At 39.1% G+C, this 26061-nt stretch overlaps 1 protein-coding gene across 1 annotated transcript in view; it reads right to left on the bottom strand.

The window, feature by feature from the left end:
* Positions 1–26061, bottom strand: part of LOC150082977 (voltage-dependent calcium channel gamma-5 subunit-like) — a 163062-nt gene that overhangs the window by 37118 nt on the left and 99883 nt on the right. Inside the window, exon 3 of the mRNA XM_090378341.1 lies at positions 9677–9769. Within this exon, the coding sequence (XP_090234467.1) occupies positions 9677–9769 (93 nt within the window). The remainder of the gene's footprint in view (positions 1–9676; positions 9770–26061) is intronic.

Here is a 26061-nt window from a genome sequence, read left to right as displayed (position 1 = left end):
TGAGGATCCCCGTTGCCTCTGTGGCCACGAGGAGACATGGCAACATCTCATGTATGACTGCGACCAGTATGAAGACCTGCGATGCAGGCTCACCACTGCAATCACCTACTTCCCGCAGAACATGGAACAGCATCTTCTCGACTCGGAACAAGAATACAAAGCCCTTACCATTTTTGCACAGAAACTCTTTGCTAGAAGGCGTGCACTTATAGCAAACCACCATGCACAGCACCCAGAAGCTGATGATGAATCCCAAAACCAGGACTAGAGAAAATCGGAATACACAAGAAAACTGTACCAAATAACCCACCAACATGACCATCATTTAGCCTTGTTCACGAGAGAACTGACAACCAGGAAGACCTACGTCTGAACCAGAGACAACCTGACACAGGACTTGATTCATGTATGACCCTGCGACTGGGATCTGACTCCCACATTGAAAAAGAACACCAAAGAAGATCCGATTCAGATCGCTTGGACCCGCACGTGCTCACAACTGTCAATGCCTGATGGCGATCAGTACCGGGCTCCCTTGCCTGGTACCTTTACTCCCCTTCCCCTGGTGGGGAGGAGGAGACAGTCTTGTCTCCTCCCACCTCTGCCAACCCTGATTCTTCTCCTGGTGGGGCTTGGGCCTGCCTCACTGAAAATCCTGGGGTCGTCTTCTCTATCGTCCCCATACTTCTGTCTTTTCCCCCCAGCCTTCAGTCTCCCCCCTACTCTGCCTAATACGCCAGCGTATAACCTCACACAAACTGCAAAAACTTAACTTCGTCCAAATTAAATCGCATACACCTCAATTGGCTTTTCTAATTCCAGCGCTCACCCCTACCGAGTTTTTTTTTTTTTTTTTTTTGGCCCTAGCCACTGAAATCTCAGGAAACTAGGTGGCAGGGCCTGCCAGAGTAAAATTTCATTCTGTGTACCTGGTCTGCCTCCACGAGGCCAAGTGTGGACAACGTTGGGCCTCAGTAGGGGTCCAGCGGCTAAACGGCCAGATGAACAACGATACACAACATTACACATATACAAAATCCACACACTTTTAAATCTCTGGCCTTCCCAGTGAACTGGTACACCTACAATGAAAGCAACGCGGAGATGGGAGAAATCCCTGGTGCCGTTAGACATCAATACACTTTACACTTACACTTACACTTTACCCCCCAGTCGCTCCTACTTACACGGGCGATCATGGCCGCGTAGTTGAGGATTTTTGTATGTAGATATGCTAGGTGTGGATAAAAGGACAGTTTAATGTCTAACATAATTCCTAAGTATTTGAGTTCCGTGACCACAGGGATTGTTCGTCCTGCTAGCTTGATCTGTGGTGGTTGGGTGGTCTGTAGGGTTCCCCGTGACTAGAATCGATTTAGTTTTAGCAGGAGAGGGCTGCTACTTGTGGAGAGTGGCCTAATCCTGGAGTATCCTTAGGGTATAGTTTGCCTTGGCCTCAAGGGATTGCTTTGGAGTTTGCAGTTAGCGTGAGGATAAGATCGTCGGCGAAAGCATAAGCAGTGATGTCGCCTAAGTTCATCGTGTGCAGTTCATGCAGGACGACGTTCCACAGGAAGGGGCTCAAGACGGAGCCTTGTGGACATCCTCTGTGAACAGGACGTGTGATGCTACTGTAGGCGGTAGTTATGCAGATTTCCCTCTTGGTAAGGTACTCCTTAATGCAGTTGTACAAATTTCCCGGTATTTGAGCTTGGCGGAGGCGTCGGAGGATACTCGGCCACCAGAGCATATCAAAGGCTCCAGCAAAGTCGACTGATATTGCCAGTTAGAATTTTATTTGGTATTTGTGACTGCTATGGTGATTCTATGTAGGACATCTTCGGTGCACCGTCCAGGACGGAATCCAAATTGGTTGTCAGAGTATAGGTTAGCATTTTCATAGTGTTGTTTGATTCACACTAACAGGGGTCGCTCCAAGAGCTTACTTAAGGGTGTAAGTAATGCGATTGGGCGATATGAGCTGAGTTGTTCGTGAGGTGTTTTAGGGTTCTTGATAATAAGTTTCGCATTTGTCAGATTCCAACCTGTGGGAAAGGTTCCTGTGCTAAGACATGTATTAAATAAAGGAAAATGGGCAAATTTGTTTGTACAGCTTTTTTGACAATTTCAGGTTCCAGGAGATCCGGACCAGGACATTTTCTCTCCTTCACTGTGGCAAGGGCCTGCTGCAGTTCGTCAGCAGTAAAGGACTGCTCTACTTGTGCAGTATTATACTCCTTGTTCTGTTGGATTATTGCAAATTGGGATGAGGTTAGTGGTTGATTCTCATCAGGAAAGAGGGCGTCCAATGTATTGGTTATAGTTGGTTCCAGGTGGTTGTCATAGTTCCTTGTGGGGTCATGGTAGAGTTAATGACTTCTCCTCTGTGGAGTTTATTTGTAGTGATCCGATATACAACGCCCCAAGGATAAGTGTTTCCTGCTGTGGTGACCAGATTCTCCCACGATGTTCTTTTCCTAGACCAGATAAGGGCTGTATATTGGTTCCTTAACGTTCTGTAGACGTTGCTGAGGGCTTCAACTTCGGCAGCTGGCTAGGATGCCCTGGCCCTCTGAAATGTTTTCCTTGCAGAGTGCACTTCTCTTCACAACTGGGTCAGCTTTGGAGACTACCATGGGACCGCTCCTGAGCAAGGGTTTTTTCCTATTAATGGCTTGGTTAGAAGCTCTGGTGATAATATCTGTAATGGTTCTTTGATGCTGATTTGTGTCTGCATTGGCCAAAGATGTTGAAAGGTGAGGGGCTTGAAGCTGTGTTTGGAGAGCGTTAACGAAGCAGTTCTAGTCGGCCTTGTCAGTGGCGTATCGATTCTCGAGTCGTCGGGGTGGTGGAGTTGCGTCGATGGATCTTGTGAAGTTAAAGGTGATAACTCTGTGATCCGACGTGGTCCACGCTTCACTGACATACCAGTTTGCTAGTTTTCCTGAGAGTGATCGAGTTGCAAGGGTAATATCGATTGTTGGTTCCCAAAGGGTGCTGGAGAAAGTTGGTAGGTTATTTGGAAGATTCTGTATCCTGTAAGAGGCGGTTTCTAGGTATTCCTCCATTCCTGTTGGCCGTTGTAGGTTCCCGGGCCGTCCATAGTGGTACTGAACCACATCGGCGATCTGCAATTGACATCCGCTCCGTTAACTATTTTCCCATTTGGTAGGGTATTACAATTCTTGGAGATAGTTGATTGCTGCGGTGATGTCATCGCCGGGTCTACAGTAAAGAGAGACAACATGAAACGAGCCCAAGGGGCTAATTAATCTGTGCACATACAGCCCATGGGGAGCAGAGTGATGAGATCTTGGTTACAGTAATATGTGGGTTACAAATGATTATTGCTGTCCACGGAGTTTCATTCTCAGCTTGGACAATCCTGTAATGCATGGGATATTCCCTGACTTGCTTACTGTGCGTGTATGGTTCCTGTACTAGTATTATATCAGTGCTATCTTCATCTGCTTTTAGCCGAATTTGGTCATCCACAGCTTTAGCCCTCTGTGCATTTATTTGAATAAACTTTAGTACTCTAGTATTGTATGGTTTAGGTCGTGCTGCCATAATTGACTTTTTGCTGCTGGTTCCATCTTGCTTTCAAATATACTGGGTATTTGTTGTCCCTAATGGGGTGGTTTGGATCCATTTTGACTGCCTTACAGTTGGCACAGATGGAATTTTGGGCAAGTATTGTAATCGTGTAATCGTGTGGCTGGGCGCAGTAGCCACAAGTTGACTCCGTCTGTTTGCAAGGCAAGTATGTGTGGTGTGTCCGAACTTGCAGCAGCGGAAGCATTTAGGGATTGCGATGTGCTGTCGGAAACGATGACTGCTCCATCCAATGAAAATCCTCTCTTGGTTTTTCAAATACTGCCAGGTCCGGAGGGAGAGATTAACGAACCAGTTGCAATAGTGTTCTGACTTGGCTTTTGTCATATATTTTAGTTTTATATCTTGGTCTCCGTTCGGTTTTTTCAGTGCTTTTTGCAGGTTTCTTTGAAACTGTTCCTCTCTTATTGTGTTGACGTGAGCTTGTGATCTACATCGTAGATCAGGATGGAGGGACCCTCCTTCCGTGGGATCTCTGCAGTGAGTCCGACCATTGGCGGCGTTATCTAAGATGGTTTGGCCTCTTCTTTTGTGGCCGTCTCAATTATGAGTCCTGGATTCCTCGTTTTCCGAAAGGACTTTATTCGAGTGGACTGAAGCTCTGTAGCCAGGTTCTGGATAACAGTTGTTTTCACTGGTTCACTGGATGCAATATTGAACTCCTCTCTGGGTTTTATGTATACCAAATATGGTGCATGCATGAGTGTTTTCTTCTTGATGGTAGCCATGTTAGTGTTTTCCACAGAGGCAGGCTTCCTCAGTGCATCAGCATAGGATTGGGGGCGCTGTGACTTTTGATCACCCCATCAGCCTTGAAGTACTTCCAACTTCGCTTTGGTACGTTCACAATCGGCGTGTAGGCGGTGGAGGATGTGTTCCATCTTGGACCACACCTGTATTATGTCGCGTCGCGGAGCCGAGGTGATTAGATTTGTTTGTTTACTCATTACGGTCTCTATCTCCAGACGAAGGGAAAGAACCTGGTCGGTTACGTTGCCTTGTGGAAGTCGGGTGATGTCCGGCTGGACAGCATCATGTAATGATCCCTATCCTCTTCTACGTCTCCATTGTTGTCGTCGCTTGGCACCGAGTCATCTTCGGGTTTCACGAAATTTCTTTGTCCTCTTTTTGCACGCTGGGGTATGTTGAGAGGCCTCAGTGCAGTCAGGCTCAGCTTGTTGCGTATATACACTCAGTAATCACTGAATTATGACCACCCATCCGTAATGGACTATACCATATTGCTCGCAGTATAAAAATCCGAATGGCTCCCAACGCCATAGGAGTAGTAATTTGCATCTGGTCGTGCAAGTCAAAGTGATAAAGTAGTAGTTATGGGACGTAATATCAGGGAGTTTCAAAAAGGCATGATGGTGGGAGCTCATTCGTCGGGTGCTTCCAAATCAGAAACCACATATCTTGTAGATTGCTCACGGCCCACGGTGGTTAAGGGGTACAAAGAATGGTATCGAATAGGTCAAACCAACTTTCCCCCGGATAGAATTGTAAAGGATTACGCAAGGTGTATGTTTGTGGTGAGCGAAGGGTGCAGCGCGTTGTACGGACGGAATGGCAGGTCATTGTGTGACAGCTGACATCGCAATACAATATTAGTATTAGTATCAGTAATGGCCGCATGGTGCAAGAAAGTTTATGGCTTATGCTGCACCAGCCAAAAAAAAAAAAAAAACTGAATAAAACAATGATAAAAAACTAATAATTAATAAAAGAAAAGGAAATGAAACCTATCATCCTATGCGTTTCCCTCACCCGAAGGTACTATCCAGATGACCTTTGAATTTCCCCAAACTGTCAGCCTGTACCACAAATGTAGGCAACTTATTTCAGTAATTTATAACTCGCTAAGCGCAATATGGCCAAAGTAGCTCTTGCGCCAAAAAAACCCAACAACAACAACAATAACTCGCTGGCTAAAATAAAACTTCCTGCAGTCCAATCTAAACATTTCCCCCCGTAACTTGAATTTATGTCCCCTAGTTCTAGCATCATTTATAATCTTGAAAATTTCGTCCTCATTCATTTTACTGATGCCTCTCAGAGCCTTAAACACCTCAATCAAATCTCCTCTAAGGTGTCTAGTTTCCAAACTCTGCAACCCACATATTCGAAGTCTTTCTTCATAAGGACGCCCTTTTGCCGATCTCACCAGGCGAGTTACCCTTCTTTGCACCCTTTCAAGAAGCTCGATGTCTTTCTTTAGGTGCGGTCTCCATACTTGAACACAGTATTCCAAGTGTGGTCTAACAAAAGCCTTATATAATGGGATTATCACGTCCCTATCTCTACTTGCAAAAGTTCGATAGATCATCGATAGGACACCATAGGCCTTCCTTGCAACCTGTTTACAATGCTCAGAGAATTTCATGTCTGACTGTATCGTAACACCCAAGTCCCTTTCCTCCAGTACTGGGTTTAGTTGAACTCCACCAAGTGAATAAGTTATTTTGGGATTACTGTTTCCCAGGTGTAATACCTTACACTTTGTTGGATTAAAGCACAGCTGCCATTTTTCTGACCATTCCTGAAGTCTATCTAGGTCTCTCTGAAGAAGCTCAGCTTGACAGTGATCATTAACTACTCTACCAATTTTAACATCATCTGAAAATTTAGACATCACGCCCTCTATCCCTTCATCGATGTCGTTTATGAAAATTAAAAACAATAGTGGTCCTAATACAGATCCTTGGGGAACCCTACTTCTTATATCAACCCAATCTGAGGAATAGCCATTTATCACAACTCTCTGCCTCCTGCCCTGAAGCCATCCTGAGACCCATCTAAGGATTTTCCCAGTGATTCCAACCTGTTCCAGCTTGTAAAGCAACCGCTCATGTCGGACTGAGTCAAAAGCTTTGCTGAAATCTAAATAAACAATGTCGAAATTATTCCCTAAATCCAGCTCGTGAGTGACCCTTTCGAAATAGCGAACCAGATTTGTTAAACATGATTTTCCCTTTACAAAACCATGCTGAGTATCCTTGAGAATTTCAATTCGATCCAAATGATCCTGAATTCCACCCTTGATCATTGCCTCCATGATTTTCCCTACCATTGAAGTCAGACTGACAGGTCGATAATTTCCAACTTCACTCTTAGAGCCACCCTTATGTATGGGAATTACATTGGCACTTTTCCAATCCAAGGGAGTCTCCCCAGAGTCTAGTGATGCTCGCATAATTAGCCTCAATGGTTCAATGCACTCACTTGTCACTTCCTTTAAGATTATAGGGTATATTCCATCAACTCCAGGAGCCTTACTGGTCTGTAGGCTCGAAAGTGTTTTCATTAAATAATCTTGCGAAATTTCAATATCATTAATTACATATTTTTAAACTTCGCTCCCACAATTTCCCTTTGCCACAAAAGGTTTTTCATTTGTAAATATCGATGCAAAATAACTGTTGAGTTCATCTGCAACGGCAGCTGGTGTATTTATTACTATCCCCTCTCCCTTACGTAAAGGTCCGATCTGGTTTGTTCTGCTCTTCTTAGCATTTATGAAGAATTCCTTATCCCCCCCCCTCTTTGCTCTGTTTGCTAGTGATTTCTTATAAACTGCCTTTGCCTGTCGAACCTTTTCTGTGGCCCTATTACAGATCATCTTGTAGCTGTTATAGGCTTCAGTACTTTTTATTGCTCTGTAACTTTTCCATGCCACCTTTTTCTTCTCAAGTAATGTGGCAACTTCACTATTCATCCAACTTGGAACCCTTCTCGTGGAGTATTTTTTAATAGTAAATACGCATTCAAGGCGTCTGTGATTAATGCTTTAAAAGCATACCACAGTTCAATTGTATTCGTTCTCTGTGCGATATCTACCCAGTTAATAGAGGCCATGTAGCACCTTAATTTCCTTTTCTGAAATTATAACCCATTCCTTTGCCTTTTACTGCTGCTACCTCTTTCTTCATCATCCACCGTAGAACTCCGTGATCACTTCCTGCTACTGGTTCCTCTACTCTCAGTCCTGTTGTGCCATCTGATTCGTGGGTGATGATGAGGTCTAGGATATTCTTTTCTCTCTAGTACTTTCCCTGACATGTTGATACAAATAACAGTCATCTAGTTGATTTAAAAATTTTGTTCCCCATGTCGAGTTTCCTTCTCATTTTCTCCAATCAATTAGAGGCAATATGAGGAATGCAAGAACAATATCCCAAATAGCGATGCACTACACATTCAGACATACGGGGTTCCATAGCAGACGACCCAAGGGATACCCTCTCCTCACCACCACTGATTGTCGACGCCGAATTCAGTGGTGTCTACAACACTCTGGTTGGATACTTGAGGATTGGAAACGAGTCTGATCGGATGAGTCCATGCAAGTGGCGGTGGGTTGCTCCATGTTTATATCGGTAAGAGCTAGAGCCGGGGGTGCGTCTGGAACAACGCTTCACTAATGAGGTCTGCCAGCAGCTCTCAGGAGACCATGTGGCCCTGCCGTGTTGCTTTTGTCTCTGACGAAAACGGGATCTTCCAAGGCATTTATGTGTTGTGTCATTGGACCTGCACCGTGCACAATTTGTTTGAAGAACACAGGGAAGATATCATCCGTCTTGATTATCCTCCGAATTCACCTGACCTCAACCCAATTGAACACCTGTGCGAGGTTTTGGAACAGTAAATGAGGCGTATGGACACGCAACCGTTATCTATTGTGACACTGCGGAAAGTCATGCAGGCAGAATGGCTGCAGATGCCAACGGAGGTCTTCAGGCATCTAGTGAAGTCAGTGACTAGGCGAATAGCGGCTGTTATCCATGCGAACGGTGGCCCAACATGATGGTAGGTAGGTGGTCATAATTCAGTGATCACTCAGTGTATGTGAAGTTGTGTGGGTTCGCCGACATGAAAAGGGTCCTGTAGAAGAAAACTATAGTCGCCATTCATAAACCATTTCTAATTATACAACTGCCACTCTGCCTTTATATCCTTAATAATAATCCAAAGTTTTAAAATAACCTAAATTTATTCCCAAACACAACTCAACCACTAAGCCTTTCTATAAAAGGATTCATAAGATGGATCTTTTAGCACTACAACCAGCTCTTTTAAACTGATGCTATCAGAATACGTTGACTGGATCCCGGGGGCAATGGACCATAGTGCAATAGACCATAATTAAATGGACGATGCATGTCTTCAGAGAGCAAATTCTCAGGATTCAATCAGAGCGTGCCTGAGGTACTCCAACCACAAGAAATGGTTATCATTCGTAGGTTCTCCTCCGAAAACCATCACTGAATTTGTCAGCCCTTACACAAGAATGGCCAATCATATCTCCAGCAGTCTTCTCAGAATGAGTAGTCGATGACTCGCTAGATTTTTCATAATGTAATAAAAGGTTTTTGATTTTGTGCACTGATGTACATTCATCACAACTTTAAATAGAATAAATTCGAGTTCCTACGTTCTGGAAATTGTTTGTCTCACCTATGCTTAATTCACAACTGTCCATGACGAAACAATATTGGTCATATTGAAGAAAGGAGTTGTTTGTTTGTTTGTTGTGGGGTCCTTAGGCGCATCAGCGACTAAGGCCATATTGCGCCATATACATTGTCTGTAAAATGTGTGTTCTGTGGTGGATATTCTGTTCGCTGGATGAAAATCCCGAAGAGAAAGAAGTTTCAGAGTCTACTATAATGAATGCAACCTTTAGAGTTAAACTTCCGAAGGAAAAAGTTGTTGTGTTCTTGAGCCATCCACCCCCTAGTACCACAGCGATGAATATGGCTTGTCAGGGTCTATAAGTTTCCTAGCTAAAAAGCTGTACCTCCTGCCAAGACGAAATAACTCGATATCAGCTGAAAAAAAACTTAGAAATTTCTTGAGATTTAAATGATAAATTGTGACATCCTGTGGCGAATTACGTGACCAGTATCTAGAGAAGTTTACTGCTTATCACCTTACAAAAAAAATGTAGATGTTATCAAGATCCAACGATTGTACAAAGCACATAACCTGTATCTTTGTGAGTGCGCTAAATAAAGTATATATATCAGTAAGAATTGGGGGAAAAGTAAACGTCACTTACAGGGTATTGCCATTGTGGAGTCGTTTGGATCGGGGGTATAGTCTTCCTTAGGAAAATAGTCGATGTAGAAACAATGCATCTCTATCTTGCCGGCTAGAAAAGTTAGAATAATTATAAGAAAAGCCTTTTAAGATATAGACAATGAAAAGAAATTATTCGAAATTCTAAATATAGAGGATGGATTAAGACCAACTCAAAAAAACTTTATTTATTATTTATTCACGATATTTATTTATTCTAGACAGTTGTTTAAATAAATATAAATATAGCTATCGATAAATATATCGACCTACATTCACTGGGCAAAAAAAAATAGAAACATTTAATTAATATCTAGTATGGCCATCTTTTGTACTAATTAGAACCGGGTACAGGCCTCCGCAGCCGAGTGGTCAGCAGCAGGAGTCCAGTGGCACACGCTCTTTGAATAGCCCGGGGTTCAAGCCCCTGAGTGCTAAATACTATCGATCTGCCAACCCACACTGGACTAGCGGGCAGTTTATGGTCCATTTCCCTCAACATGAATCGTTGAGGAGGCTTCCATCCTGATTACTCACAGCTTGTCATGGTAGACTGATCTTTTTATTCTACCTTTTCAACTAATGCTGCAGTTTCCAATGGTTCTATCATTTCTTTCACTTTTTTTCCTCTGTATGTTAATGACCTTCTCCCATTGACTGCAAATGTTGTCTATAGTACACTCCCTCTACTAGTTCGACAAGCTTTGCTCTGCATCAACAGCTACAACTTCTCGAATCCCTCGCGGAAAAAGTTCGAAAAGACTCCAGTTCGAAATCCGTCAGTGACGCAAGGTATTTTCGTGGGACTTATTCACAAAGTGGCTGAGTTAGTCGGCCTCAGGCGAGGGTAGCATGGCTCTCTCTCTCTCTCTCTCTCTGGGAACACGGGTTTTTCCTCCAATAACACAGCAAATTGACCACCAACCAACCAACCACTTCTCGCTCGAATAACCACAATCAGTTCCTTAAATACTGATATCCAGAAAATTTTCCAGTGCGGAGAAGATTTAGTTAACTTTAATCTTTCTAAATCTCAATGCTGTCTTATTCCTCCCAAAAAAGCCTTTTGTTCCCAGCTCATCTTCAGCAACTCTAAGATTTCTAGACAAGATCATATTACATTTCTAGGCACAAGCCTGGCTTTTAACCTCTCTTGGCATGCTGCCCTTGCCTGAGATCGACTAACTCAGCAACGCTATGAAAAAGGTCCATAAAAATTCCTCACCTCATCGACAGGATTCGAACTGAGGTCTTTTCCACCCGGAGTGGAGAGGACGACGATTCAACCGTGCTAACACAATTATCCATTCGTATTTCAACTCCAAACGCACCGAACTGCGTTTCCTCTTCATCTTATCCTTTCAACGCTTGCTTTTAAAATCTTCCAATAACACAACGAGACGTCTAATCAATTTTGTCTTCCATCCCATTTGTTAGACAAACTCTGTCACAATAAATATTTATTTTTCTTCCCCATTAAACAAACACATTGAAGAATAAAAACTCGTAGCCTGAGCAAGAATTAATACACCGCAATTCAAACATTATTTTCTTCTTATCTTCTTAAGAAATTACTTAAACTGTTTTAGTAGAAAAACTGTATTAGAAAGTAAATTTATATTTCGTTATTCAATATTACTGTAAGAACACAAACGTTACATATAGAATATGATTAATATAATCAACAAAAATGGACAGTTTAGATTCTGTAACACATAAGAAATTTAAAAAAAAAGGATTCAGAGAACATAATATCAATTTTAAATTATTGAAATAAATAATTCCAAAGTGATATTATGTCTTCAAAAACAATCTCAGCTAATCTGGTAAAAATATGAAAGAGAAACAAAGAAATTATTTGGAATTGTAGATAAATAAGCTCATTAGATATGCATATAAAATATTCAAAAGAGGAAAAATTGAGAATATTATAACTATATTTTACTGAAGTTAAAAAATAGCTTCAAAAGTGAGAGATCGTATATTGATGTGGTTTTGTTTTTATACTTAAGACCTTGATACAAAAGGAAGAGAAGTTAATCTAAAGATGCACACAGCTCCATAGATTATTAAAAAATAATCTGGCTGCGACAATTCGGCGAGTACGAAGATTCCATGAATTCTCTGAGAGAATTCGATGTATGACAAAGCAAGACAGAAAATGGAAATCTGATATTTTATATTTTTGATGGAGCGTACTATTCACCTTCGTTTTTTATGTACATTCTACTTAAATACTTGGATATAAGTTGTTATAGTAGGGTTTATAGGAGCATCAGCGACTAAAGCCATATTGTCTGTGTTCTCTAGTCAATTTTCTGTCTACTGGACGAAAAACCCGGGTTTCCAGAAGAAAAAAACCACGCTACCCTCGCCTGACACCGACTAATTCGGCCACGTTGTGAAAAAAACCCATAAAAGTTCCTCAGGTCATCGATGGGACTCGAACCCAAGTCTTTTCCCCAGGTGTGGAGAGGACGGTGATTCTACCAACTGTGTAGAATCGCCGTCCAAGCTCTCGTGCTATCCATGAGAACTTGAATACAAGAGAACCATGTTCGCACTTGACTTTCACTTCTATAAGTTGCATTTAGGGCACATCTTCTGACATTCGGTTTGCCACACGATATAGATTTTATTAAAAGGAGTTAGTAGCAAGCTAGTACTGTAGATGACTTAAGGGTAGGCGGGTAAGCTTCCCTGAAGATTGTGTAGGCGTCGGAATTGAAGTCGGATTAAACTAGGAGGAAAAGGGCTCTGGCCCACTGAGGTGTTTTCACAAGGTCCCCTTGCGGTTCTCGAAGCTCCTGACCCGCCAAAAGACCCTTAGTTCACATGGAGGACGGTAGTTAGAAGGGCACTTAAAAAATGGTCAGGTTTCATTTTATTTTCTTTGCTTTTTGTTTCAGTCAATAAATTTCTTTCGTCTTCCTAACTCTGTGAATGAAATCACTCTGCTTGAGCCAAAAAAAATCGAATTGAACTTTGATAACTTTGCTTTCCTGTACTTTCTCTGTTATTAAGCTCTTCTATTCTCTCTTCTGAATTCCCAACCTGGTAGAATAGCAAAAGCTCCATAAAGCTCAAAAAGAAAATAAATATATAAAAATAGTAGGCTGATAACCTTTTGTTTTTTTCTGTGTCAGTCAATACATTTCACGCAACTTCCCAACCCTCAGAAATCCATCTTGCTAGAATAGATCAGACTTCTGAGTACTCCGTAAAATAAAAAAAGAACCTGCCTTCATTAACTTTCCTTTCTTGTGTAAATAAGTTTGTTCTGGCTTCGCAACCCTCAACAAGTCCATGTCACTAAAACAGCGCAAGGTTTTAACAAATTTCGTAGTGATAATCTTCATTTCTGTTCCTTACACCTGGTTTCTGCGCCCACAAGTTTCTTCTAGCTTCTCAACCATCAACCAATCCTAGAAAAGCATAGGATTCAACCGAGTAGATACGTTAAGAAATAATCTTATCTGGATTAAAGGTGTTAAAATATGGACGGATTCATGCTGAAATCGTCACCAGGTATACTGGAGAATATTTTGCTTTTTGGGAGTGTAAAATAACAACTTAATATGATCGGTTGGGATACACGAAGATAAAATTAGTTAAATCCAGTTGAGGGTTACGAGTTTGATAGTCGAAGACATCAAGCATGACTATGCGGATGGCTGGCCCTTTTAGATAGGTGGATTTAAAAAATAGGTATCGGAAGAATGCTTTCAGATCATTAACCAATGAACAGCAACTACAGATCTGACACACGCTACTGTTTTTGAAATTTCATCAAGAAAAGAATTGATAAAATAAGAGCTGAGTGTATAAAACTTCTATTTCGAAAGCACAGTATCTGATCAATGATTCGGACAGCTGATTCTAGCAATCAGTTAAGAGAAACTTTAATGATCTGTATCGAATGACTTCAGTGAAGATTCGAGATGACATTACTCAATTTACTTCGATTACCATTGCTCCGTTAGTCTTCCTTGAAATTATTTGTTCAAAACTCAAAAATCCTATCTGGAGAGAGAGTGTGTGTGTCCTGTGTCCTGGCATCGCAATAGACAAGATGCGGACAAAACCAGCAGCGATCGAACTGGTGTAATAATATCTCTACTATACAGGAGATTCTCTTGTACTGTATGGTATATAGATGACATACAGTTTGTCTGAAACCGTTTCAAAATCCTACCACTTTTATGATGTTTTGGTCACCAGTTTGACTCAAAAAAGAGAATATATGAACTCGACGTATTCTTCTTTTTTGGTTTCAAATTTAGGGAAGACGAATGTAAACAGATTGATAGATATTTTCAGAAGAACGATTTTTTTAAAAAGGATTTTATTAAAATAAAACTCAATGAGGTATACATTACAAGATATGACCAGTATATATTTATACTATTGTAAGTTATTGGATTTTAAATACGAGAAAGTTCCCAAGGTGAAACATGGCGGAATAAGTGCCAAGCATTTTGTTCATCATCGATAAATTTTTCTTCCAGTTCTTGTGAAGCCAATAACTAACAAACTTGTGGACCAATAAATCTACCATCTTTCACATTTACATTAGATAATTTCGGACACATTTTGTTAAAGGATCCAGTGCTATAACAAATCATTTGACGTCCCAGTTTGATATAAAGTGTTGGAAGGCTTTATTTCTTCGAACTAAGAGATTGTTTACTACATTGTGTGCGTCAAGGCTGCATCTCAAATTCTGGCTGATTCTCTTTTCCGGCAGCGCTGGTCATCTGGACCTTTCTGTCCCAGAGATAGAGAAGCAAGGGGACCGGGGACAGAATCTTAAGCACCATCAATCAGCACTGCTTTGGGACAAATCAGAGTACTTGCAGTCTGTTGTTCCACGCAAATTGACTGAAATAAATTTAATGGAAAGACTAGCGGGGATACAGCAAACATTAAATAATAAACAGCGGTTGGATATCATTTTTTGAAAGTTGCAGAAGCCTTTGACAACATCTCTGTTCCAGCATTGTCAATACTCCAGAAGGAGTATTTTCCAACAATCTCCAGGAAAGACAAGCTACAGCAATTAATGGAAATGAAACAGCAACTTATCGTGTAACCAGAGGTGTGCTTCAAGGGAGCGTCTTGTCCACCATCTTCTTTGCAGTAGCACTTGCTCCATTTTTATCTGAAACTGCAAACAATTCTTTGCTTGTCCAGATGATTTAAATATTTTTGTTACCTCCAAAGAGCAAGAGACTGCTCTTCAATGTAAGGAGGAGGCAAACACAATAAGGAAGCTTGAAGAATACTTTGGTTACATTGGTTTGAAACCAAATGAAACGAAAACTGCGCCAATAGTCACCAACAAAAAGAAAAACGAAATTAAAATTTTAGTGAATGACACTAAAATACAAAAATTTTGCTCACACCTGGGACTTAAGTGAGATGAAGGATTAACCTTCATATTTCATTTTAAATATGTAAGAATCTCTTGGTTTTTACCAAGAGAATCTTCTTGGAGAATCTCTCCATATTCAAAGGTACAGCAAAAGGCATAGATATACAACTGCCACAAAACCATTCTTCTAATGTTGACCTGCAACTACCACAAGAGAAATGAGGTGCCCTCAACTTGTTCTGATCACCCACGGTCATTCCAAAATAGGTTTCACATGCACTACAAAATTTGGTGCCACCGACGAAGTTATGCTCCACTGTTTCGGACCTATATGATATCCACAGACAGAGCAGAACATCTTGAGGCAAAGTCATAATTCCATACGAAAAACAATAATAATAATAAAATCTTAAAAATACGAATCCCCGTGAAGTGGTGGTGATGGTGTTCGTGAGTTTGCTGTGCATATTTAATTCCAATTATTTTATAAATGGCATTGATGCTTTTATAGATATATCTTGAGAGCAGCGATATTGGATGTACTCAGAGCTGGTTTATGCCAGCTCTGAGCACATCCAAGATCATTACATTACATGCGCTTCAGCCTTACCAGTTGAAGCGCATGTAATGTAGACCTTACAGTACCAGTCTGTATTACTGAAGCGGTTGTATATTTCAACCAGCTGGGCTGGTCAAGGATATTTGAACTAGTTCGCGATTGGGAGATAACAGACTCCAAAGTATGAGTAAAATAATTTGCTTGTCATTGGCCATTCTCTTTAAGTTGCAGAAGTCCTCGTTAGTCATCAAGTTTTCGCGTTTCTTTGCAATTGAGATGAGTGGGTTGAGCGTGGCGAACTTTAGATCCTGATTCATCTCGATGTTTGAATGATTGTAAAATTCCCGAAAGGGGTTTTCCTCTCGTAGTCACGTTACAAGGCTATGCAGGTCATTACCGCATAGTCAACAAGGAGATGAAAGTTGACACGAAGAATACTGGACCATTGGTGTAACAAAACTGTCTTCATCTCTTGGAGTAAAAGGAACACACCTTTCCAGTTCGTTCCAAAGTTGCCCAATGGAAATAAGATGAGAGAATTGAGCTGACAAGGGCAGATTCTTGAAGTCTCCATCATGATTCTCAAACCGCTCTTTTATACATCTTGGTGCCATGGATAGTTGGACTGTCATCTTCAAAGTACCTCTGTCAACAGGGGAAAACATGAAGCATTTCCGGGTATCCCTAATCCCTAAAGATGTTCAGTTATGGCCTAGAGCTCACAATGTCTTTTGTGGGATCGGGGGACCAAAGGTACGCCACAAAAACACAACAATCCCTCCTACTCCTGCGATGGCGTTATATTCTGCAATAAATACAGAGGTTAATTGTTCAATTGCTCGAAGACGAATTTTCAGAATTCATTTAGGTCATTCGTAGACCTTTGCACCAAATTTCATATAAGCTCATAAAGATCGGACTTTTATCTGGATGGTTGGATAAATGAAAGTCCAGAACCATTCCTTTATATCCTGTTAACCGTTCTACATATTTATTTTTAAGATATTTATGAAATTTCCTATGGTTCATTCGTCATTAACCTATAGTAAAAATCCCTTTGAATTCGACAAGTTCTCTCAGTATTATAACTTGTAATATTTTCCATCCTACGTTCGATCAATCAAAAGTCCGGTTATTTCTGCTATTTTTTTGAATTCATATGGATAACCAAACACTGCGGAAATACAGACATCTAAAAACGCGTGTTTGTTTATACGTAAGCAAATGCGGGCATAAAATTATAATAAAGAAAACAAAGGCACGCTGTTCGCTGTCAGTTTACTCGGATCAGTAATACTCCCATCCTTGAGCTCTGACAAATACATATCCCTTCATTTTAAATTGGCTCCAAGTCAAAAACACAAAAGAAATCATCTAAGCCAGTCCACAGCTTTTAAAATCGCCGTGTGTACTCCTTGTTTATTATAATAAGAACGATATCTTATACTTTTTCTTCGCTCTAAAAGAATACTTCATCCATAATCTTGTTGTTGATTAATTTTCAATCTCAGCTTATAGCATTAGATCGAAAACAATGTTTTCTGGAAGAATAAGCAAGCTTTGGTTGCGATGAAAACAATTTATCTTTCCCTTCCCCCCCCCCTTGATTTTATTCGCTGATATAAGTTTAGGGATTCTACTTGATCAGACAAGCTTTTTTGATAGTTTCCAGTCAGGGACGAAAGCAAACAAAAAAAGAAAAGAAAAAATATCCGAGACAAATGGTGTCTTTCCTGCACAGTTCAGCATCTAGGTGATGCTGAGAGATCGATTACCTACGCCTGGCTGCTATCGTGCAACGCTGTGTGTATTCGACAGAGCACGGCGGTGACCAGGTAACACTAGAGATGCGTACACAGAACGCCAGCGATCGAGGTCATCACTAGTTTTATTATGCGGGTAGGCGGACTCCGACAGAGAAACCCGATGGAGAAAGAAAACGGAGAAGAGGATGGGGATGAGGGGGATGATTTGAATGTGTACAAACTCATAGCCGTTAAATCCTACAGCAGTCGATAAAGCTCACTGCAGAGTGAGTTTCTGTCGATAAACAGAATAAATAAATTTAATTCTGTAAATCTCCAATAGAAGTATTAATTTTAAACGAATATTTGTAATTGGGAATTTATTGTGTCATTTTTTAAACAAATAACGAAACAAAGTTGTTCTTTGCTTTACTGAAAGTTAATTCTTGGCAAAAACAACGTATGCGACCAGTTTCACCAGCTGAATGTGAATTATAATCTCATATAAACAAATATTTGATTTTTATCGTGCAAATTAATATCTTCCTTCACTTCTCTTTTATAATTTTGTTATTCCTAATTCTTTTCTCTGTTTTCAGTGTACAATAAGTTTTTTTTTTCAAATAAGTATTTAAAAAATATTTTTAAATTCTGAATTACACGCGTGTCTTTGCAAATTTAATTTTAATTCGATGTATTATCGCTGCTTCTTTTATTTTTGACCTATTTAAAAAAAAAAAGCTTTCATTCTTTAAATTAATTCAGAATAATAAAAAGTATTTGCATTTGTTAAATTATTTTCAGTCTTTAATGCAAGTTTATTTAGACACTATTTCTTTATTTATAAAATACAGCTTATATATTAATAATGAGACAACACGTCACAGAGAATTATAGTTTTCTGTCATATGTTGTAGAAAATTATAATTTTCTGTCAATTGCGCGAGTTTTGCGCGAGTCAAAATCTGATAATTATCAGCTATTTTTTTTTTGCGCGAGTCAAAATCTCGAGAGTCAAAATCTGATAATTATCAGATTTTGACTCTCGAGATTTGTTTTTTATTGCGCGAGTCGAAATCTGATAGTTATCAGGTTTTTTTGCGTGCGTTTTTTTTTTTTTTTTTTTTTTTTTTGCGAGAGTCAAAATCTGATAATTATCAGATTTTGACTCGCGCTAAAAAAAAGTAAAATTATCTTTTATTTACATCTGTAATCGTTGATATCCACTAAATATATTTTTGCGCGATTTGCTTCCTTAACTATGTATGTTCATCTAATTCAATGACATTAAATATTCGTGGACAATAAAACAAAAATTATTATCTGCCTAAATTTAAATATTCGTGGACAATAAAACAAAAATTATTATCTGCCTAAATTTAAATAAAACTCGTAACACGCTCGTTTAAAACGAAATTATGCATCCAAAACGTATCCGTCTTACAAAATATTGAAAAATTCTCACGTTTTACCAAACTGGAACTTAACGAACTCGGGTGCAATTCAGAAGATTCATAGCGAGGAGTTGGTGACTGCTGAAGTTAGGTCTTAGAAGGAGCTGCTCGCTCAAGCTATTTAAACATCTATGATTGATGAACATTTACTCCACTGGTCGGTATAGTACGCCATCGCTCAGGTGAAAAACCGCATCCTATGAATGAAGAATGCCATTTTCTTGAACGATGGACTATTTACGATGAAAGAAATGAGAATGGGTTGGCCACACTTGACTTACCTTGGTTTCTCTGGAGAATTTCTGCATTGCTAACAAATTTCCAATATTTATCGATAAACCTCCGTACTTCATAAACTAACAGGTACTGTATTAGCGGGCCAATAACAGAATGGCTTTTGCGAACAATTCTTCGACTGCACGGGGGTCACGTATGCAACTGAACCAACGGTATTATGGGTTGTGAATAAATTATTCTACTAAATTTTTAAACAAACAATTACCTTTAAGAGGGAAAGTTTGAAAATAAAGTGTTATAAATAGGGTACTCTTTCTTACTCCCAGCCATACCATTCAGAGAACACAATGGCCGGAAGTGACTGCACATTTGTCTTATAAACTTCTACGAGTGGTAGGTGGTCTGTTTAACTAAAACCATCTTTCTTTCTCTCTCTCTCTGTTAGTTGTGTTAGGGAAAATTGACCCTATCGACAGTGTTGTACTTTATTATACAGTTTCTTTTCAATACTCAATTATATCTTTATTTAAAATTTATTATGAATTTATAATTAAAAACATTCACGATCAATCGCAATTGTATCACGTTATTTAAGGTTTCTTTTTTTTTTTTTAAGTCCGTTTAGCAAAGTTATATTTCTATGGCATTTTAAGGACCGGAAAAGGATCAGAGAAAAGAACAAGGATTATAGAAGTGTTCAGGCTGGTTTTTGGATTAAATGAAGGAGGTTTTTTTAGCAGTCAAGAACTGGGAAATATCCTAGATTTGATCTTTTGAAAGTGGAAATAATTAAAACTTTTACTGAAATTGTTATTTCAAATGTATAATGTATGTTAAATTGAGGACGTTATTTCCATATTGTTGGACATTGCTCAAATTAAAATATTACTAAAAAGTTTTGAAAAAGTTTCTAGAGATCCATCATCATCCTACCGTCTGATTACTTTTCTTCCTGTTGGGGAAGACAAAACGAATAGAAAAACGATATAATAAAACGAGACTTAATGTGGTGGGACGATGTTTTAGATAAAATGCAAAGGATCAGTTTTTCCAATGATCTTTATAAGAAAATGAGAAATTATATTTGGAGAAAGAAAACGGTGAGAGCAAAGCGTACACAAGTCCAAAAGGAGATAACGTGCAGATGTTCGCAAGGCTACATTTTAGACTGTATTGCTGGGATTATGTTTTTTATACCCTGCTGAAGAGACACTGAGGATGGTCATTTTCCTGTTGGCACATGATGATGACTCTCGCTGTTGGATGCGAATACTCAAGATCTCAAGATGAAGAGAAAGCAGCTTTTGTAATTAGGGAAATTGAGAATGGGCAGGTACCCATAAATGAAATATTCAGCAGGTAATTCAAGGCGGGTGAAGTGCGGTTTATTTATATAAGTAGTTGAAATACGAATAGCTACCCCAGGGTTAAATATCTGAGAGTGTTTCTCGATGATAGGATATCGTTCTTACCCCATATTAAATACCTTTAAGACAAGGTCAAAATATTATATGGAAAATTATCTAAAATATTAAGTAAGGTATAAGGAATACGAAGGAAATCGCTAGACACGTTGCTGTTGTGCAAATGTCTTTTAATCCCTATGATGACCAGTGGAGTGTGGAGAATTTCAGCATGCTATCACAGGCCGCCCCTCGTTTCTGCCCAAAGGTTTGCATTATCGGAAGCTAACTAGTCTGCAAGAACTGTTTATAATGATGCTCTGAAACTCGGAGATGGACGACTCCCTATAGATTCAATAATAATTCAAAGAGCATTAGAATATGCTAAGAGATCTCGTACTAAGATTAATAACTCCCATAATGGGGAATGCATACCTTTCCATGAAGAATTATTGAATATGAAAAGCCTAAGATTAAGGAAGAGCGCAAAAATTACAGAAAGCAAAACAAAAAAAAGAGAAAACATGGCAGGGCAGGCGGTAGAATTCTGATAAGAAGAGCGTCACTCTCAGGTTTATGACTAGTGTTTTAAAGGCTAACAAGACAAGATGATGTTTGAATTTCGGTTTATATGGAACAATAATTCTAACAGTTTTCATGGTTTAAGATCCAGAAAATTTTCTCACCCTATAACCATCCTTTTTCTATTTATTAATGTCATTGACCACCCCTGTTAACAACTTAGACATTAAGCCTGATATTCCTTCATCAATATAAGATAACGAATTTTATTACAGAATTATGAATGCAAAAATGCAATATTAATAAACTTCTGGACCTACTTCAGTCCAATTTAGTTTTCGTGTTTCATTGTTAGAGAATATAAGGTATTTATATTTCAGTCTAAACTTTGTGCGCAGTGCCTAAAATCTCTCATTTAATTTGTGGAGTTAAATATTTGTTGTAGTGCTACGTGAAACCTTTAGTTTTTTCTCGAATTTTTACACACAGTGTCTAGACTTCCTATGTGCCATTTTAATGAAAACAAGGCCCTCCCTCATTCATAAGTGCAAGGGAATTGCAGTAATTTTTATACACGGGATATGAGTAATCCTACACTAGAGATTTAATGTCAGGTTTCTAAAAGCCATACGTCACACGTTTAATATAATAATAAGTTTTATTTTCTATTTTGTTTTTAGTTTACTCTTCACTTCATCCATTATCACAGTCCACGATCTATCGATATCTACGTCATCTGAAGATAAATATTGTGTATCTTAGCTCCTTTTGTTTAGCCACCTAATCATGTTCATCTATCACCGGCAATATTGAGAATTCTGTGCATGAACTCGTTCAAAATGAAAGCAAAATGGAGCTATGAGCACTAAGCTAAGAATGGATTATTGGCGAATTGCCAGGTGGCAGTCTACCCACTAACTTTCGTTCTCACTTAGTGATGTATCTGCTCCCGTTTATGATAAATGAATGTTCAAATTATTTAAGTTAATTGGCTTTCAAAAAAAAAGATAAGGCAATGAGGAAAAATCCAGCAAGATAATGTACGTACCAGGGCGTCGCCATATGAGATCCTTAAAACATTATCTGCATCTTATCGACCATTATAAATGTCATAAGAAATAATGGCCATCAAATCTTATTTATAAAGACGATAAAGCGAGTTAAAGGAAACAAGCTCAGAGAGAGAGACACCAACACCAACGCACCTATGGTAAACATGATTGGCAATCCACGCACGCGAACTCGAACTTCTCCCCCCATCCCACAAGGGACTTAACTGCTACAAGACTAAATGAACGCAACTTCCTAAGTGGCATCAAGTCTTGCTCGGTATTCAAGCCAAGGCACCATTACCAAAGGCACAAAGGATCTCTGATACTGTAAGAGAGACATTTATTATTTACCAAAGACAATTAGGTGGAGAGCCCAATCATGGTTACTGTGGCTTGTAGAGAGTGAATGCACGGACTACAACATCTGCTAACTGAATAAATGCCGAAGACTAAGAAATCTCTTCGTTATTTGCACTAAGAAAGCCCCCGTTACCATGGCATTTCAGTCGTGCCTTTAGCCGTAAAAGCTCTAATAAAATTCTGTTAATTGATGGATTAATTCAATGAATGGATTTAGTTCCATACTAACGTCTTCCAACGATAGCAACTCAGTAAAAATAATAAAAATATCTCTCTCTTGTTCATGGGGCTATTCTCATCAATGTCTTTTTTTAACTCTATAATCTGTTAGCAGTAAAAGAAAATAAATAGTATTGTGACTTTTGATCTACAACTATCCTTTCTTAATTTAAATGCGTGTCCTCTAGATGGTGTCACCTAAGAAAGAGGTAAAATGGTTCTATTGTTTATTCGTCCACCTTTTAAAAGCCTTGGAAGTACCATCCTGATTCAATGTCGATAAACTAAGAGAGTCATAAAACTGGATCTTCTTTCTGATATATTCATGCCGATATCTAACCATATTTCTCTTACTTGGGTCCGAGTCCTTTGATACGGGGTTATCTTGTTAGAATGCAGCCCATTGCATTTTAACAAAACACAGAATTTAATTTAAACAGTTGCAGAAGGTGCTGGAAATCTTCACCTTGCATCTTATCTACTTTTAGATGTTTACTGCAATTCTACGAAGAATGTTCTCATCAATGGAAAATATGGTCTCGGTGTTTTGTTTCAGTCTAATGTGGTACAAGGTTCTTTGAATATTTATTTTTGAATTCTTCTCGTTAAAAATCCAAAAATAAATAAGCATTCCTCAAGGGAAAAGCTAATTTAAGTGTAAGACATTACCTTCCAGTTTAGTTAACTAATAACTTAACTAGGAAATTATTTATCAACTGTTTTCAGTGTCTTATTGTTGTGAAGCACTAAAACAAACATCAAAATATTAAAAATCCTGTTTTTCAGCAATCAATCACAATGTTTTTCCATGTTCCATTTGCTCAATAATCTTATTAAATCACTTCCAGGACTTCACTTCCAAACTACATTCGATATTCTCAGCTAGTTGTTTACATCTTGTTCTTTTCCTGTAAAATAATGGGGTTCGCTTAAAAACTGACACCGAGAAGAGAAGCTTCCCTTTCTAACAAGAGAAAGAAATACTGAAGATAACGCAGTTATTTCGAAATTTCTTTGGAAACCACGAGACAAGTTGAAATGGTGTCGCGCATAACGCAAAATGCCCGAAGCAAATTGCCGTGCATAGAATTTCATCCGCTTGCTATATTATTCATTATTCTGTAAGATAAAACTGAAGACTCAAAGAATACCCTAAGAATAATCAGCTGTTTATTTCGAAGACTGTTCTCAACATTGATAAATAAGCAAGATAACAGACCCTATACGTGGTTTCGTATTTTAGTGATCTTAAAACTTTGAATAATTAGTATTTAAATAGGACTGAGCATCTTTATGTACTCACAATTTACTCGATATATAAAATTTTAAGTGAATTAAAATATAATCATCTCTAATTCGCTTTCTGATTAGCATTTCAGAAGGGAATTGTAGAACATCGGGCATGCACAGGCTTTATTTGTAGAGTTAGATTTTGATTAAAATCTGTGAGCTAAATGTTGCTCTCCAAAAGGTTGTGAAACTGCTAGAGATATCTAAATAAATGCGAGTAATTTCTCACCATCTAACTCCTGAAACCTTTGGAATGTCTTTAAATAAAGCTGAGGATAAATATCGTATAATAAAGGATTCAGAAAAACATAAGCTGATATCTTGATGCAGAGATTTAATTGCATAAGTAGCGCCTGGAATTAAAGCCCTGGAAATATAATTTTCAGTATTTATTAAAGAACAAATATAGAAAGATCAATAGCGCAAACTATTCCTGTATTTCTTGTCATTGTACTAGCAGGAAACTTGAGCATCCATCCATAAAAGTCGCCATCCCAAATATCAACAAATCGTGTTTATTTTGTCCAGTAGATAAGAATATTGTTTAAAGAGAACCAAGGAGTTTTTTTAGTATTTATTACCTTTGCTTCAATCCACGTGTTACACATAAATCCCCATTATATGTGGCGTTGTGGACGTATGTCCACTGATGCAGAGAAAGATGGCTCTCGGGTGATTTCCCACCTAGTAATTCTGGCCAAATTTTTAGTCCTTTTTTCGACAACTTTCAACACCTTTCAGTAGCTGGGCGTTAACGGGCAACATCCAACTCCTTTTGTTGTTTGCTTCTGCAGACAATTAATTGCTAGCCCGCTTCGACTCCCAGCATGGCACAAAGTGCCACCTAGAGAGACACTGACGGCGCTGTCCTACTCATTATAACCTTTACGAGCGCACGATAGTAGCGCGTGCACGCCAGCCCACACACATACGAACAGGTAGCACGTGCGCAGTCGCAAGCCCGGTACGAAGCTGCGGAAAATGAAATGGTACGTAACGGGGTCTGATCGCGACACCACTTTAATATCGAGAAGAAGAAGAAGAAGAATTTGCAGTTGGAAATTAAAACTAAACGTTGCAGACATTTCGTTTTATTGACGCAAAGATCTGACGACCCTGCAGCCTTCTGTAATGAGAGTGCAATCAGCGCCGTACAATCTCCGCACGACAAAATACGTGATCAAAGAGCAGGAAGTAATCCCGACAGTCAAAACAGGTATACGAACAAAAAAACACGAAAACAAACTACAAGAATTAAGAGTGCAGATGTACACATATTTAAGGGAAACGAAGGATTAGCCGGTGTGTTAGAGTAGCAAAAGACATCTGCAACGAAATCTGCACCACCTGTCCAAAATATCAGAAATCTGTCCATTGTTGAACTACAGTTGTGTGTCTTATAAAATCGATGCAAATTTATGGGTCATAATCAGCTAACGCATTGTTCATGCTATGGCATACTTAGAGCACGCTCACGAGAAGCATTTTTATATTGGATCTTGTATTCCAGTTCTGAAAATGGCTCTAATATGTTTATATTTTTTTATTTATTTCATAATTGGGCCCATCAGGAGATTCTCGAAGGCGAAACAGCTGGAGCTTCTGATAGTACGTGGTGAAAGTTGTGGATATTCATCATCATCTTTAGAACTTATCTGCCCTCGCGGTTAGTACAGTTGGTACAATCTTCGTCCTTCCCACACTGGGTTGAAAAGCCTTAATTTCGAGTCCCGTCAATGACGTGAGGAATTTTTATAGGCCTTGTTCACAATGTGACTGAGTTAGTCAGTCACAGGCGATTGTAGCATGGTTTTTTCTCCCGAAAATTTGGGTTCTGCGTCCAGCAAACAAAAAATCGACTTCAGAACACGCAATTTACAGACAATATGCATGGAGCAACATGGCCTTGGTCGCTGATGCTCCTAAAGCCCTATTACAATAAAAACCACATATCTCAATTCACACAACGCTCACCACGTGGTGCTGGAAACTTATTTTACACCGCCAATTAAATTTTTTGAAATTATTGGACAATCAAGGCCACAATTTCAAATATCAAACATCTGATAACAAAAACCATGTTTTAATGAAGAGCCAAACCTTTTTTTTCCTAACTTTCTCTCGAAAAATATGTCTGGGCTAACTCCAGT

The sequence above is a fragment of the Mastigoproctus giganteus genome, chromosome 7 (genome assembly GCF_048544385.1).
Source record: "Mastigoproctus giganteus isolate SK-2022 chromosome 7, ASM4854438v1, whole genome shotgun sequence".
Classification (NCBI taxonomy): Eukaryota; Metazoa; Arthropoda; class Arachnida; order Uropygi; family Thelyphonidae; genus Mastigoproctus; species Mastigoproctus giganteus.
This window is presented reverse-complemented; position numbering and strand designations above follow the sequence as displayed.